This window comes from Saccopteryx leptura, chromosome 1 (genome assembly GCF_036850995.1).
Source record: "Saccopteryx leptura isolate mSacLep1 chromosome 1, mSacLep1_pri_phased_curated, whole genome shotgun sequence".
NCBI lineage: Eukaryota > Metazoa > Chordata > Mammalia > Chiroptera > Emballonuridae > Saccopteryx > Saccopteryx leptura.
In genome coordinates, this window is record NC_089503.1 from 13,431,272 (window position 1) to 13,448,594 (window position 17,323).

General features: G+C 41.8%; 1 protein-coding gene and 1 non-coding gene across 2 annotated transcripts in view; both read left to right on the forward strand.

Annotated features, from left to right (window-relative positions):
* PATL1 (PAT1 homolog 1, processing body mRNA decay factor) overlaps positions 1-16,268 on the forward strand; it is a 33,327-nt gene extending 17,059 nt beyond the window's left edge. Inside the window, exons 9-19 of the mRNA XM_066361220.1 lie at positions 1,237-1,326; positions 3,220-3,400; positions 3,852-3,975; positions 4,393-4,490; positions 5,039-5,098; positions 6,363-6,511; positions 8,394-8,553; positions 11,931-12,086; positions 14,016-14,107; positions 14,199-14,348; positions 14,617-16,268. Coding sequence (XP_066217317.1) covers positions 1,237-1,326; positions 3,220-3,400; positions 3,852-3,975; positions 4,393-4,490; positions 5,039-5,098; positions 6,363-6,511; positions 8,394-8,553; positions 11,931-12,086; positions 14,016-14,107; positions 14,199-14,348; positions 14,617-14,638 — 1,282 coding nt within the window. The 3' untranslated portion in view covers positions 14,639-16,268. The remainder of the gene's footprint in view (positions 1-1,236; positions 1,327-3,219; positions 3,401-3,851; positions 3,976-4,392; positions 4,491-5,038; positions 5,099-6,362; positions 6,512-8,393; positions 8,554-11,930; positions 12,087-14,015; positions 14,108-14,198; positions 14,349-14,616) is intronic.
* Positions 97-223, forward strand: LOC136389873 (small Cajal body-specific RNA 24). Its single transcript, XR_010748433.1, has one exon. It is a non-coding gene; the product is annotated as a small Cajal body-specific RNA 24 (non-coding RNA).
* Positions 16,269-17,323: the final 1,055 nt, after the last annotated feature.

Genomic DNA, 17,323 nt, shown 5'->3' on the forward strand with positions numbered 1-17,323 from the left:
CTTCTGTTGTAGACAGTATACAGTCTATGTATATATAACTAATTTAAATTATATATTGTAAATATATAGAATGTATATACAGTAGAAAGTAAGTAATGGACATTTATTCAGTTTCTTCTTAAGGTGAAGAAAACTCTTTGTAAATGTCCTAGAGTATAAATACAGTAGCTCTCTGTTCATCCTTTGCAAGTACAAAGGGTGGATCGTTCCTCTACTGACATATATAAACAGAGAAAAGGTAAGCACTCATCCTCTTTTGTGGTTTAATTTAGCTTTTGATTTTGACAGTTTAACAAGATGCAACTAATTTAATATTGACATTTGAGTCCTGAGTCTGAAGTGTGTAGGGTGGGCTGGGAGGCTGACACTGAGGCAGGACTTTTATGTTCCAGTCTTGAGGCAAAATTTCTTTGTCTCTGGGAAACCTCAGTTTTTTATCTTAAATTGAATGAGGCCCACTCACCTCATGAAGGGTCATTGCTTTCTTTTTCTTCTTTATTGATTTTGAGAGAGAGAGAGATGGATTCGTTTTCCGACTTATTTATGCTTTCATTGGTTGATTGTACTGTCTGTGTCCTGACCGGGGATTGAACCCGCATCTTTGGCATGTTAGGACAATGCTCATATTCAGTGGTTTTCAAGATACAGACCCCAAAATTATAGACTCTCTCATCTTCATATGACATCAGAATGGTTAACTTGGCGGACTGGCATGAAATTTCTGGCGGAATGGCACCAGGCCACAGATTGGTGGTTGAAAACCACTGCTCTAACCAACTGAGCCTCATCGCTTTTTTCTTAAAATCAGCCAATTGTGAATGTTAATCACATCGACAAAATACCTGCATAGGAACATAGACCAGTGTTTGACCACACAGCTGGTCACCATAGCCTAGCCAAGTTGACATACAAATGTCATTCCCAAATGCTTATAACTAAATACATTAAATCTGTTTAGAGACTTCTATTTAATAGGAGCAAAGAAGAAAAGAATTATACTGCGTTAGTGTCAGTTCATTCAAACTGATGGTTGCCTGCTCAGGAGTTGAGAATTGGCCTTTGTGGAAGGCGTAGGAACACATGGCTGGCTGTCTTTTCCTTCTAAAAGGTGCCCTTAGGATAGACTTTAACATTGTTCTGAATGAACTTGTATGAAGTTTTCTTACTGTGACGACATTCTGTAAACTTCAGATCATCGAGACAATAGAACTGAAAACCTTTTCCTGTTTTCCTTAGATCTCAGGCCCCCATGTTTAGACCAGACACCACTCATCTTCATCCCCAGCACCGTCGGCTTCTGCATCAGAGACAGCAACAGAATAGAAAGTGAGTGTTCGCCGCCTCCTTCATGGCTTCTTTTTTTCTTTGTGGTTTCTTAATTCAGCTTTTTATTTTGACAGTGTAACTAGGTGCTACTAATTTAGTGTACTATTTTAGTAAATTTAATTAGTCTGAGCTTATTTTATTGGTAAGGTCAGAACATAAGCTGTCATTTGTGTTTTTGATACGATAGCTTTAAATGATAAGATTTTGTCAGGTGATTTCCAAGTTACTATAATTCTGTTCATAAGTCAGAAAAAAAGTCAGAAATAAAGTTTAAATCTGGTTTTCTTTTTTTTTTTAAGTCAACATTTTATACTTATTCCTTACCAGGCTCTTATAACTACATTTTGTCTAACGTCTCAGCTCTGGGGTGATCTTGAACTATAGCGGCTAGCCTTACGTTTGGGTCTTATATAAAGCCAACAGGCACTCTTTAATCTTAGCTGTAATTATTTAATCCTCATGCAGCAAATACAAATAGATATTTATATATGTGACCCCAGATGTGTACCTCACAATGTAGTTTGGGGATTGAAAGAAAAAGATATATAAAACCCTCCCTTACTGGAGCTTATGTTATAGTCATTGATATGTAAAAAATAAGAAAATTAAACAAAACTGTGAGGTTTTTTCAGCCTTCAGTTTTATTGTTCTCTGTGTGTCATTTCTTCTCTCTTTCAGAGAAGTTCTAGACTATTTTTTGCAGGGAAAAAAACCAGTATGGGTTCTTAAAATTAAATTTTATTAATTTTGAAAATGCTGTGTTAAAATATTAAAATTCTAGTGCCTATCTTTAGCAATAGGATTGTACACTTCAGAATTTGTTAAGATGGTAGATCTCTTAATAACTATTTTGTATAACAAACGACGACATATACTCAAATATGCAATTCCCAGTAGACCCTATATGGCTTATAAAAATGGAAAGAGTTTTAAGCTCACTTATAATAAAAATGCAGATTAAAATTAGATAACCATTTTACATCACTAGATAGGTAAAACTTGTATCTCATCACTCAGGGTTGGCAAGAATGGAGTATAGAGCCTTTTAAGAGAAAATTTGGCAAAAAATAATAAGGTTTAAAATGTGAATACACTGCACCTTAGCAGTTCTACTTTTCAGTACATACCTGGACATGTATGTCTAATGCCATTTATGTCAAACTGAAAGGCACGCAGAATGATACTATATAACATTTAAAGATGGGCACGTAAGTAATCAAAGTATAAAAACATTTCAGGGAGGATACACACCAGAGCCCTTCCTCTAGGAAGGAAGGGAAGCTGCAAACTGGGATGCATCTAGAGAAGTACAAGAGGGCCTTAATCTTTAAATATAACATTTGATATTACTTATTAAAAATCTGAGGCTAATTTGGCAAAATAGATTTTTCCCAATTATATCTGGGTGGGTGGTAAATGGATGTTTATAAATAGTATTTGCTGGGCTTTTCTCTGCATTTGAAGTATTTCATAATTTTCAGCAAGTTTTAAAAAAATATATAGACTATGAATCAAATTGGCCTGTGTTCAGATTTCTTCCTCTGACCAGGTATGTGTGGCTTTGGACAGATTACTTGATTTCTGTTGGCCTTGGTTTGTTGTCGTAGGTGGAGAAGATAAAGCTACTGCCTCATAGGGTTACCGTAGGGCTTGCACAGAAGTCCACAGTTGAAAGTGCTTAGCATGTGGTAAGGAAGTGAGCTTTTAGTTTTAGTTCCTTCATTGTGTGTCGCATAGCTCTTTCCTCTCAAATTCTGTAGAGATTCGGCTCTTTTTCACTTCTCTTTTAACAAAAGCAAAGGGGATCTTTTTAAATTGGCCTGGTGTATTCCTATATTATAAGGCATAATTAATGTACTCACTTGAAGTGAATGTGTCATGTTTGTTTTTCAGTCAGCATCGGAATCTCAATGGTGCAGGAGAGCGGGGAAGTCACAGGAGCAGTCACCAAGATCACGTCCGAAAGGATCCATATGCCAATCTCATGTTGCAGCGAGAAAAGGATTGGGTCTCTAAAATTCAGATGATGCAACTGCAAAGCACTGATCCCTACCTGGATGATTTTTATTACCAGGTAATACTCTGGTGAAGGCTCTCAGTCTACTACTGGTAGAATTGCATATTGATAGAATTGTCTTTGAAGTAGTAGTCTTCACTGGGTAAGAATGAGCAAACTCAGTCCTCTTTTCAAGCTGGAGGACCTCTCCCACTGTTCACGAAGGTTCACATGTATGCCTTTTTCACACAGAGAGGCCTTCAGACCAATGTTTCCAAATCCCTTTGGCATCATTAACCTGGTTCCCATTGGCAGTGTGACTTTAAAGATATTCCCATTGATGATTAGCTGTTTTAAAGGCTGAGATTTTTTTTTTTTGGTAAAGGAAATTTTTAGCAGTTTAACAAAAACTAGAGATCAGTACATTCAAAGAGCAAGTTGTTAGAGCCACTAGTATAATTACTTAATGATAAAGAGCTGCCATAGTCTGTGCTTGTGTTGCAACTGAAACTCTCATCTCATGTGGCAGAATTACTTTGAAAAACTGGAGAAACTGTCAGCTGCTGAAGAATTGCAAGGCGATGGCCCCAAGAAGGAACGCACCAAGCTCATTACCCCTCAGGTGGCCAAACTGGAGCATGCCTATAAGCCAGGTCAGGCCCTCACCCCTCGCCCGCAGGAAGGGAAGTTTGACAGGCTGCTGATGTGATAAAATACAAATAACTGCAGGTGATTGGATAGAGATGTTTAAAACTGATTTCTAAAGTGCCATTGTCCTTTAATAAATAGATCAGCCTGTATTCAAGTATGGAATAAATGCTTTGGTAGATGACCTTTTAGGTCCTTTTCTACTTCAGATTCTATACCTTTTTAATACCTATTTTAATTTCTAATATCCTTATATTAGGTAGGGAAAGAAAACTTTAGATTTTTATTTGTTATTTATTGCAACCAAAAAATGAGAAAGGGTAGATTTGGACTGTGAGTAGACTAGAGAATGTAAAGATCCCTGAAAGCTGCCTGCCTGCATTGCAGAGTTTTTATCTGTTGGAAATGTTTTGTCCTTGCAGTTCAGTTTGAGGGCTCTTTGGGAAAGCTTACCGTCTCCAGTGTGAATAATCCCCGGAAAATGATTGATGCTGTTGTGACATCTCGGAGTGAGGATGATGTAAGTGTCGGCAGAATTGTGTGTGTAAAAAGTTCACTGCTGCTTCTGGAGTCATAGTGGAATGGAAGCAGGCATAATGGGGTTTTTATAGCCTCACCTGACCTGGAGCTTTCGAACTGGCTTCTCATGGCATTCTGGTTTATTCAGATGTGCTAAGAGTCTAACACCTTCATCTCTAAGACAGGCAGAACCTGGGGTGCCCGTAATCTTCCCACTGGGTAGCTGGCTGCACACGGCATTAGCTAGCTATTTCCTCCAGTTTTTAAATCATCATTTCCTATGTGTTTTATGATTTTCCTATGAATAATCATCTTCTACTGCTTTCTACCTTTGCCTATGTGTGAATTCAGTTTAATGGTTTGTGTGTGGACTGGTTCATTCAACTCTGACCTTTGTTCACATCAGTTTTGTTTTTTGATTATTAACTTTCAAAGATTCAAGATTGTGATCTCAAAGTACTGTCACAAATGGAACTTCATATGCTCACTTGGAAATTTATTTTTAGCAGTGGTAAAGAGTCCACATTGAATAGTCTTGTCTTTTTTTAGGAAACAAAAGAAAAACAAGTTCGGGACAAGAGACGAAAAACCCTTGTCATAATTGAGAAAGTAAGTGTTAGAAATTGTCGCTCTAGTTACTTTCAAATAAGGAACTGTCAAATGTGTATGTACACAAGAAATGGAAAAGTTAGCATCAGTGCTCTGTAATCTTTTTTTTTTTTTTTTTAATTTTTTTTATTTTTATTTTATTTATTCATTTTTAGAGAGGAGAGAGAGAGAGAGAGAAAGAGAGAGAGAGGAGAGAGAGAAGGGGGGAGGAGCTGGAAGCATCAACTCCCATATGTGCCTTGACCAGGCAAGCCCAGGGTTTCGAACCGGCGACCTCAGCATTTCCAGGTCAACGCTTTATCCACTGCGCCACCACAGGTCAGGCAGTGCTCTGTAATCTTAACTAGTGGTCATATTGTTGTGAAGTGCCTGGTCTGTACCAAGCACACTAGAAAGGAATGTGGTGGACCTCCCTCTGGTCTCATGGAAAGAGCGCTTCACTTCTAGTTTGAAGTACTGAGACGTTGTCCGTTCTTGTTCAGGTAACCCCTAAGCACTAGGGGCAGCTTACTTTTCTAAGGAAATGCAAATAAAAATGAGGTTGTTCCACCCATAAATGAATGTGGTCAATCGAGTCAGTTCACGTGCGTTTGTTGGACACTGTGGGTGCGGCACTCTGCTGGGTGCTGAGGAGACAAGGCAGTGTGCCCTGGCGGTTGCTTTGTAAAGCGTAAAGACTGTGTTGCAAGGCCATAGCCTAGTGGTTAAGAGCACAGACTCTGCAACTAGGCTGCAAATCATGCCTTTCTTCTTTCTGAGTCTATGACTTGAGGCAAATTACTTAACCTTTCTGTGCTGTCCTCAGTTTGTCTATCTGTACAACTGGAGACGGTAGTGGTGTCTTTCTCGCTGGGCTGTCGTGAGTGTTCAGTGAGTGAGTATGAACATGCAGAGCTCTTAGGACAGTGCCTGGCACCCAGTGCTCAGTCTCCGTTTCATTGATGGAGGCATACCTTGGAGCAGTGACACAGTTTGTTTATGCTGTAGTGCTGCTGTTGCAGGAAATTGTAGAAAGTGTGCAATTATTTCACTGTTATTACTTTCTGGGTTAGAGGTCAAAGAAGGATGAAGAATGGTGTTTAGATAATTTTTAAAAGTTATTTCACTTTGTTTTCCTGGATTTAAAAGAGCACCTTTGACCATGTCAACACAATAAATTAAAAAAGTAAAAAGCACCTTTGTTCTCTCAGTTTTATTACAGTGCGTTTTCATTCTTAGGTCTTTAGCTGGTAGGCTGTTATCTAATCCTCTGATCCTGACTTAGACCTACAGTTTACTTCTTGATGTGGAGGATTATGAACGGCGTTATCTGCTGAGTCTAGAAGAAGAGCGAGCTGCCCTGATGGAAGAAAGAAAGCACAAAGTGTGTGGCATGTATGACAACTTAAGGGGAAAATTACCTGGACAAGAGAGGTGAGAATTGTGCACTGTGAAGAAAACGTGAGACCAGCTGGACTCCTTACTGACTAAACGGAACTGTCTACACTTGTACCTTTTAGATACCCTTCTGTACCGTCTCAGTAAGCTCCAAGCCCATCCTTTTGTCCTGACTCAAATGCAACTTCATATAGAACATTTTGTAATCCTTCCCAGCCACGGAAAAGTTTTCTTTATCCTGAATTTCTTTATTCACCGGGACCATTGGGTGCTGGAGAGGGGGGAGAATATTTTTAAACTTCCTTGGCATTTCCATAGAATACTCTTACACTGTGGAAATCAGTCAGTCCAATGGAGACTGAGCTCCTTAAGGTATCTTTTTTTTTCCCTATATTTCTGTCATTTCTGTCCCACCCAGTATCTGGAACAGAGTTTTGTGAGTGGTAAATGTTGTATAAATCCAAAATACTCATTTGATGAATGCAAGAGGACTGTGTAAGCCAGGACATACACAAAGCGGGACATAAGACTAAATACCTTTTCTGGAGTTGGGCTGACAGGGAGCTGGTTTAATAAGTGTGGGTTGATCCATAGCTTGGAATGTTATGCAGCCATTAAAACATATGTAATTGAAGTTTATGTGGAAAAGTGTTTGTAAGAAGTAGTTGGAAAAAGTGAAGTAGCAAAGTCATATAACTTCTTTGGGCCCATTTTTTATGAAAGATAATACATAATACTGCTCTGGCTGTTTGGCTCAGCAGTAGAGCGTCGGCTGGTTGTGTGGAAGTCCTGGGTTCGATTCCCGGCCAGGGCACACAGGAGAAGCACCCAGCTGTTTCTCTACCCCTCCCCCTCTCCTTCCTCTCTGTCTCTCTCTTCCCTCCGCACAGCCAAGGCTCCATTGGAGCAAAGTTGGCCCCGGGCGCTGAGGATGGTTCCATGGCCTCCGTCCGCCTCAGGCACTGGAATGGCTCCGGCTGCCAACTGAGCAATGCCCTAGATGGGCAGAGCATTGCCCCCTGGTGGGCATGCTGGGTGGATCAGTCGGGTGCATGTGGGAGTCTGACTGCCTCCCCGCTTCTAATTTTGGAAAAATAAAAAAATAAATGAAAAAAGAATACCCCCCTCCAAATATATGTATATAATACCAGCAAAAATTTCTTCAAAATATAAGTATTTTTATTTCCTTTTTGCTTATTTTTCAGATTTTGCTGTATTAACCATGTTGTGGTGTAGTTGGTTAAAAGTTAATAAGGGAAATTAATGCATATAGTTTGACCAAGTATTTTTAACATAAAGTTTTTAAGCCTGACCAGGCAGTGGCACAGTGGATAGAGAGTCGGACTAGGACACAGAGGACCCAGGGGCAAAACCCTGAGGTCTCAGGCTTGAGTGTGGGCTCATCCGGCTTTAGCGTGGGCTCACCAGCTTGAGTGCGGGGTCACTGGCTTGAGCATGGGATTGTGGATATGACCCCATGGTTGCTGGCTTGAGCCTAAAAGTCGCTGGCTTGAGCACAAGGTCGCTGGCTTGAACAAGGGGTCACTCGCTCTGTTGTAACCCCCTCCACCCCTGGTCAAGGCACATATGAGAAAGCAATCAATGAACAACTAAGGTGCCAGAACGAAAAATTGATGCTTCTCATTTCTCTCCCTTCAGGTCTGTCTGTCCCTGCTTGTCCCTCTCTCTGTCTCTCACATATACACACAATAGTTTTGAAATGGTATTCTACATTTGGGAAACTTGAAAATCATTTTTATTATTTAGTTGAGAGTTGGAGCAGTAATTCTTACTTTTTGGTACTACAGATAATTGTAGAGTGAAAATGAATGCAATATATTCATTTTGTAACATGTAAAAGGGGAGAAAGGATTTTTATATTCTTGCTGACCTAAGCTAGCATTTTTTTCTGCTTCAGGCCAAGTGATGACCACTTTGTACAGATCATGTGTATCCGAAAAGGGAAGAGAATGGTTGCCCGCATTCTTCCTTTCCTCGCCACAGAGCAAGCAGCTGACATTCTCATGACGACAGCCAGGAACCTTCCTTTCCTTATCAAGAAGGATGCACAAGATGAGGTGATTCGCATGTGGGAGGCAGGGTCTTCACAGTGAATAAGAGTTCTAGAATCCAAAGTTCTTTCCCTCCCCATTCTTTCCGTGTTGTTGTGTGTAACTTCTGGCAGTACAACTTGATTAATTAAAGAAAAACTTAACTCCAGGCCTATATTTTTAATTTCATGTTTCCTCCCACAGGCCATGTTTCTAAACCTGAGGAAAGCAGTAATTAAATCTTAGTATAATTGTAAAGCTATGATCTGGATTCAGATTACTTGGGAAGCAAATAATTTAGCCCTACCCCAAATATGCTGAATCAGAATTTACAGAGGAAAGATTAGGGCTTCTGTACCTATAACAGGAACCCCAGCTGAATATGATACTCCCTAAAGTTTACAAACTTCTGGTCTCGGTTACTTTGCTGGATATAAAGTACCACTCATTGAGCTGTTGTCACTAGCTTAACGTTCACTTGTAGACTGAGTTGAATGGCATTCTGCCCACAGGAATCAGGCCAGTGCTTTAAGTAACTTTTATGATCAAAAACTAGGTTGGAAATTGAAAAATGATTATCAAGCTCACACATTAACTCTTGGTAAGAATTGTTCTCTGCTTATTCTTGTCATAACACATGAAAGATTAGCAAAATTTAGAACAGCCTTAGAAGTTGAAAGCAAGAGATGGATTCAGAGGGCTAGTATTATTAGCTGTGCGATTCACAGCAATAGGATTAATGAGAGTGAACCTGGTCGAGTAGACTACAGGCTGAGCAACAGCCATCTGGCGATAGTCCCCAGTAAACACAATCTCAAGACACCTCAGTTGTACAGAAAGAGTTGAAAATTATTCCTTTTGAAGTGAGTTGAAAAAAATCCCTTCTTGAAGTTTTAGCATCTGCAGAAGAAGTGAATGTGAAATTTAGGTCTCATCATTGAAGAAAGTGAGGTGAAAGTACATTTTAAAAAAGAGTTTAAGAATGACAAATGGCTTGGAGGAGATGGCTTGGAGGTAAAGGATTCAAAGATTGTCCTAGGAAATAGAAGGCAAGACTGAAAGCAACAGCTACCTTACAGCAAATAAACTGTTGTAGGCAGAGGGGCAGGCGCTCCCTCATTATAATCTTGGAGGAACTCAGCAATGCGAACAAGTTTGGGAGAACTTTATTCCTTCAGCAGATACTTACTGGGCATGTCTATGGATCAGCACTGTTTTCAGGTCTGGAAATGCAGGTCCAGAGGTGCCTGTGTCAGTGGAGATGACCTGCTAGTGAGGAAAATTTGGTTAAGTAGGCCAAGTTTTGCCTGACCTGTGGTGGCGCAATGGGTAAAGTGTCCATCTGGAACACTGAGGTTGCCGGTTCGAAACCCCAGGCTTGCCCGGTCAAGGCACATATGGAAGCTGATGCTTCCTGCTCCTCTCCCCTTCTCTCTCTCTCTCTCTCTCTCTCTCTCTCGTTGTTTTTTTTTGTTTTGTTTTGTTTTTTGTATTTTTCTGAGGTTGGAAACGGGGAGGCAGTCAGACAGACTCCTGCATGCGCTTGACCAGGATCCACCCGGCATGCCCACCAGGGGGCGATGCTCTGCCCATCTGGGGCATTGCTCTGTTGCAACCAGAGCCATTCTAGCTCCTGAGGCAGAGGCCACAGAGCCATTCTCAGTGTCCAGGCCAACTTTGCTCCAATGGAGCTTTGGCTGCGGGAGGGGAAGAGAAAGACAGAGAGGAAGTAGAGGGGGAGGGGTGGAGAAACAGCTGGGCGCTTCTCCTGTGTGCCCTGGCCGAGAATCGAACCCGGGACTCCTGCACGCCAGGCCGACGCTCTACCACTGAGCCAACCGGCCAGGGCCCTCTCTCTCTCCTCTCCAAAATGAATGAAGTCTTAATAAATTAATAATTGGCCCCAGACAAGGGTCACCAGGTAGATCCTGATCAGGGCACACATGGGAGTCTGTCTTTCTATCTCTCTTCCTCTCACTTAAATAAAAAGAAGGAAAAATATAGTGCTTCCAGCACCCAGTACCCATGGTATAAATAATTGATGGCAAGTTTTACTTTAAATAGCAGCCTAGGATGGAGAGGAGACTTTTTGTGATCTACTCTAAATCAACAAAGCTTTAAAAATTAAAACATTTTTAAATATGCACAAAAATGTAAGGAACAGCACAATGAATTCCATGTCCCTACCCATCATATCTAATTTCAACAATTAAATCAGTATTTTGCCAATATTACTAAATCTATCCCTTGTATCCATATCATTTCATCTATAAATACTTGTTTGTATCTCTAACAAAATCTTATGATATTATTGCACCTAATAAGATTTAATTCCTTAAGATCATCTAATATCCACTCCAAATTCAAATGTCTTCAATTATCTTAAAAACGTCTCTTAGCAGTTGGTTTATTCTAGTCGTGGTTCAAATAAGATTTGCACATTGACAGCACTTGGTTGGTAAGGCTTTTAAAACCTGTTAACAGGTTCTTTGTCACACTATCCAACTCCTTTTCCCACATCAGAAACTGGGAGAGAGAGAGGAGAGTGAGAGGGGTGGAGAAGGAGATGGGTGCTTCTCCTGTGTGCCCTGACCGGGGACCAAACCCGGGACATCCACACGCCGCCAGGTCGATGATCTACCTCTGAGCCAACTGGCCAGGGCCTTGGAAGCACTTCTCATTTCCTTTCAGGTGTTGTAACCTAGTTAAGTTGGTAACTCTATAGTTTAACTTCTCAGTCTGGGCCTTGTGTTCAAAAGAAATGAATGGCTAGCAGGCTGAAGTCCACCTGCCTTGGGTTCTCTTTATAGCTACTAGCTTTGTCACTCTGAACACTGAACTTCTGATCACTTAGCTTCTCTAATAATCTATAAAATTGGTAAATGATTTCTTTATTTCCTCATTGAGCTTTTATAAAGATAAACCAAGATAGTATTAAGTCTGGAAATACTTCTCAGTAATGCTGTAGCATTCAGTGAGAAACTTATATGTTGAAATTGCCTAATTACTCGTCTTCTATATTTTAGATCCCTGAGGATCTGTCTCCTTTTAACTTTTGTTTTTAGCCCAAGTGCCTGGTACATTTGTAGGCATTTAAATATTCGTGTGATAAAATACTGATGTTTTATCGTGAATCTTTTCTATTTGAGAAGTGATTTTATACCCTTGGTTCACATAAGTCATGATGTTTCCTAGGCAAATGGAGTTGAAAAAGTTCTCAGTAAATGCCTTAAAATCCATTGTTAGGACCCCAGTAGTATCTGCTAGGCTGGTCAGCGCTTTTTTGTTAAATCGCGCCTTGGGCAGTTGAGTACACAGCTGAGCAGCCTTCCATTCATGCCCACTGATGAGGGTGACTGAAGTGACCGTTGCTGGGATCTAATGCTTCTATTTATTCTTTGTAGGTGCTGCCGTGCTTACTGAGTCCCTTCTCTCTCCTCCTCTATCATCTTCCGTCAGTGACTGTCACCAGCCTTCTGCAACAGCTCATGAACCTACCTCAGAGTGCAGCTGCACCAGCACCCTCTAATCCTCACCTCGCTGCTGTTCTCCAGAACAAGGTGGTCTTGCCTGTTCCATCCCTGCACTTTGCAAGGCTACTAAATTTGAGTTAGAGACAATAATGGCTGCTGTGGCTGTGGCAACTCTTTATAAGGTTTCCTTCAGCCAGGCATTACGTTAAGCTCCTAGTAACAGAGGCTAGAAATAATGGTGGTTTTAACACAACAGAACTTTATGTGCCTCATGTCAGTAAATACGGTAACATGGCCCACAGAGTCCTCGGGGTGCAGGCTCCTCCCGTTTTCCTTCTCGTCATCCTTAGCAGCGGCTGCCCCGCTCATGACACCCCCCCCCACCCCCAACCCCCTGTAATTGTTGCAGAACTCAAGGCTTATTTTAGCATCAGAAAGATACATGCAGAGAGCTGAAAGGTGTGGTGTAGCTGTCTGTCTTCCTTATTTGGACCTTTCCCAGGAGTTTTAACCAACAACGACTTAATCTCCATGGCCAGTCTTAGTCACAACCTACCTCACTGCAGGGAAGGTGGGAAACACCTTTTAGTTCAAACCGTTGTCATCACAAATGCAGTCAGGTTTCAGGAGGAGGAAAGCATAGCAGGTGGGTAAGTAGCAGTCTTTGTTATAAGACTGTAAATAGAAGAACATCCCATTTCATATTTCATTTACATCTAGTTAAAGATCGCAGAGACTCGCAGGGGAAGCATAATACAGAAAAGAAGAGTGTGAGCTGTACACAGCAAGTTTGCACTCCTGGCCTGCCCCTTTTTATCTAGGTTAGTGACCCTGAGCAGGAGCCACAGCGTCCTGATCTGTGAAGTGGAGGTGATGGGGTCTACCTCAGTGTTGTCCTCTTAGATGAGAGAACAGCTCTCAACAGTTCATTGTCATGCCCAGTACATAGATGGCACTCATTAAGGGCCATCTGTTACAATAGAGTGAAAAGTCCTTGCACCTGAAAACCTGTCACAGCATGACTGAAGGGAGAGAGGTGGCAGGCCTCGGGGAACTTAAGATGGGAGCTGCTGTGCTCAAAAACCTTGTAATTTGGTTTCCTGAGCCTAATTTTGATGAAGGCAGTAGAAAATGGTGAAATCAGATGAGATTATGTAGCCCAGTGCTGTTTTTCAGACAGAAAGGGAACATTGTGGAAAGGCAGGGTTACCCTGCAGGAGGGGATCAGAGGTGGGGGGATCCCAGAATAGCTCCCCTTCTCTGTGGTCCGTTATAACTGACGCAGACTCAACTCAGTACTTGTGGTCCCTGTTTGTGTTTTCCTTCTGGGACTCTAGACTGCACATTTCTTGCTCCTACTACCTCCTAAATGAAACAAGTCTTTATATATTGCAATCTCTAAAGCATGTTACTGAATTTTAATAACTGTAGATATGGTGAATATATCTGTTTATTCTTTTCCTCTTTTATTTTTCCAACTCTTATTAGCATCCTGTCTAAGCCTTTATATTTCCAGATACATGTATTCTTTTTTAAGGGAATTTTTTTTTTATATCCTGATCATTCCAGTTACTTTTCTTTGTACATTTTCCCATGGGTTTTAACACCTTTTTTAAAAATTCAAAATATCTTACTCTATGTAATGTTTTTTATTTTTTCCATGAACTTTTTTTGTATCAAAGTTTGTCTTCATTTAACTTTCCTTCTTAATTCATTTTCTGTTCTTGTAAATAGGAGAAAAGCTAAGTTCCCACAGTATTCATGGCAAGGAAAAATTACTGTTTTTTCTCTCTGGGTGGGTGGCAGAGCAGAGACCCAGTGGAGTCTGGGACTTCCGTTCCCACTGGTGACGCGTTTTGCTGCTGTGCGAGGAGAAGGGCACGGCCCCCTGCTCCTGGCGCCTGGCCTTGGCCCGGCAGGAAGCGCGGCGGCCGGGCGGACTCAGTGCCCTTGCCCTCAGTGGCGGTGGGAAGACGTGGTGCAGGGCTGAACTTGACGCCCTCTCTCCTCTTGTAGTTTGGCCTGTCGCTGCTGCTCCTCGTGCTGAGCCGTGGGGAAGACCTCCAGAGTTCAGACCCTGCTACCGACTCAGCGGAAAACAACCAGTGGTCAGTCGTGGCTGTATTTCTTCTGTTGAGTTCTTTCAAGTAATCTTTCCATTCTTGTTCTAGTATTTTCATTATCGGTTTTCCCTGTCAGGACGGAGGTGATGTTCATGGCAACCCGAGAACTTCTGCGGATTCCCCAAGCAGCCCTGGCCAAGCCGATCTCGATCCCCACAAACCTAGTGTCCCTCTTTTCTCGCTATGTCGACCGACAGAAACTGAACTTGCTAGAGACAAAACTGCAGTAAGTTGGCAACAGGAGAGTTCCACATCTCACTGATGAGGCGGGGTGGGGCACAAATCTGAATTTGATAGAAGGGATTCAAGATACGAGGATCTGTTAGCAGTAAAGCCCTGTGCTCGGTGCAGCAGCGCCCTTATAATTAACTGAATGCTAAGGGTGGGGAGAGCTTAGGTGTTTTGTTATAAGAATTTCTATAAGGCTTTTAATTCAAAACATTACCTTTTTTAATTCATTTATACAAACAAGTTTTCTTTCTTTCTACCTGTAGGCTAGTTCAGGGGATACGATAAAAGACCTGCAGATGTGTCCTGTGCCTCCTTTGGGCTGTCACCTGCACTGCTGCCGTCACCAATGGAGTGTTTGTAACGAGGGAGGGGAGGTAGCCTGTTCCCCGGATCGTCTGTGGGGCTGGGTCCTGTGCACAGGGGCGTCTCTAAAGGCCAGGTGTTTCCCCATAGCTCTGTGACATTCAGCTGGGTGATACTTCTGCTGGTTTCTTCTTCTCTGTTATAATTCTGCATGTCCTACTTTTACTCAATTCTCAATTTTGCATTTTCTTTGCCCTAGAGACAAAATATAATCTCTCCCTTTAGCCCACCACCACCACTACTCCAGTTCAGACTAGATTGTAGCCTGCCAGAGGGTCCCTTCCTGCATCTTATTGAAGTCTTCTTCATTGCCCCATATTAATATGACTATAGGAAAGCCAATTAAGTAGAAATTAATATATATGTATGCGTGCACACACCCCTCTACCTGTGTTTATGTGGTCTCCAGAGGGTCCTTGAGGAATGTTTAGATGGAGAAATATTTAGTTGACACATCCCTCCTATAAACACAAACCAGCTGATGTATTTCTAATCTGTTTCTAGTCCATCTTGTAATTAATTTGGTGGGTTCTCCTTGTTTTAATATAAATACAGGGTTAAGCAGCATATTTAATAAAATCAGAACTCTTAATTGGCTGACGCCCAGCTCTGGACTGAGCAGTCCTTTCTCTTCTCCCCACTTGAATTTCCTTTGTTTCCGTCCACCTGAATGGAAACAGCACACGGTTAAGCCTTTTCCCTGCTGCGACTACAGTGTCCGCGAGACTGTCCGCTCCAGTGAGTGGAAGGCAGCCCAGGCGAGTCTAACTTGAGCCTGCTTCCACAGTGTAGCTGTGTCTTCCTGAGACTGCTTCCGTAAGCCATGCTTTCACTTCTCTCCTCCCAGTCTGTTCCATGTCAGGGACAGAAACCTCCAGATGTAACCGTGGGAACTAAGTCTGGCTTGCTTTGCTCTTCACTGTCCTCCACGTCGTGGGCAGACCTGCTGTCCTTGCTCTTCATCTCCCAGGTCCCATCCCAGGCTGCCAGGGGCCTGGATAGGAATCCTAGCTGGGACAGCCTGTCGGGACCTTTTCACTTGTCCCTCTCCCATTCAGCAGTCCACCAGGATAAGGGCTTTGATCCCTAGTGATTATAGCCCTCAAGAAAATTAAACCTGAATTCATTTTACATGACTGTCCTGATACCCTTTTTGCTGTTCTCGCCTTTTCGAATGTAGCGGGGAGGACAGGTTATGTTTAGAGAGAATACACATTTTGCACATACATGTATTGTACAACAGCAGAACCCTCCGTGATAGCCAGCTGTTCTTGTCTCCATATCCATTTCGTCCCATTCTGTCGCTCAGGGCTCCACCAGCTGTTCCCCAGTGACATTACCTAGCTTCCCTCTGCCGTTACCAACTGACTGACTGTTCCCACTGGGCGCCTCTCCGGCCTCGCCACTTCACAACTGGTCAAGTCAATACTTGATTATTATTTCTTCCTTTCTGTGCTTTATCTTTTTTGTTTGGTTCTAATTAATAAAAATGAAAGTTTCTAAATTTACATTTTTATAGGGTATTGTAAATAAAAACAAATTGTATACTTGAAAAAATGTGTGCCTACATTTCTCCTTTCTTGATACTTTGAACATGACTTAATATGTTTCTAGCATATTTAGGTAGACCAGCAAACCTTGGTGTTGGAGATTGGTAAGATATTACCTAACGTTTTTAATTTTGTAAGGGAGGGAGATAGAAGATCTATGTTTACATGGTATGGTACCTTTCCTTTAAAAACCTAGAGTGCTTGCAGACCCCCCCCCCCATTTTAACTATAAAACGGAGAATTTGAATTGTAGTAGACTGTAGTTCCTCTTATTCAGCCTGTCTGTAGGCATATGTGACTTTCTAAAGTAACTCATGTAGCCCAGTTTGGCTTTATGAGATGAATTAATCTCATAATTCATCTCAGAAGAGATTGGGGAAATTTGCTAATTTGTTAGAATAATTTGTGTTAACTATTTCAGACGAGTATTATTTTTACTCTAAAATACTCAGATATCAGCTCTGTCCCCTTTATTCTGCCATCATGGTGTGTGTGGTTCAGTCTTTTCCCTACCATGTCCTCTCACAAGACTTGCAGGATCAAGTGGTTCCTAACCAAGAAACAAAAGTGAGACCGGCCCACTCCCCAGTGGGTTCGGATGAAAACCTACTTCAATCAGGTACAACTTCAGGAGGAGACACTAGAGTAGAACCAAGGCGGATCTGTGAGGACTTGCATGGGAGCCGGCACACGTGTTTGTGCTGCATCACAGTGGCTAGGCTCTTACCTATCAAGCTGGAAACATCACCACTCTGGACAATTAAACATGTTTCACTGGAAAAAATATAATTTTTCTCTGTTTCTGTACTAGTTGATTAGTTCAGTAATAGTTATAATAAGACAGGTAGAAAAAAAAGTTGAAAAAGGGAGGGAGATAATTTAACCTTGCCTGCCTATTTCCATGAAGCTTAGTTTTTCCCTGATGGGTAGACCGGCTCCTTGAGCTTAAACAGCTTGCCTGGGTTGACAGCTGAGCAGCAGAGCAGGGGACTTATAGAGGATCGACTTATTGCTGTGAAGGAGTACAGCTGTCCCCTGCTAGAACTGTTATCATCTC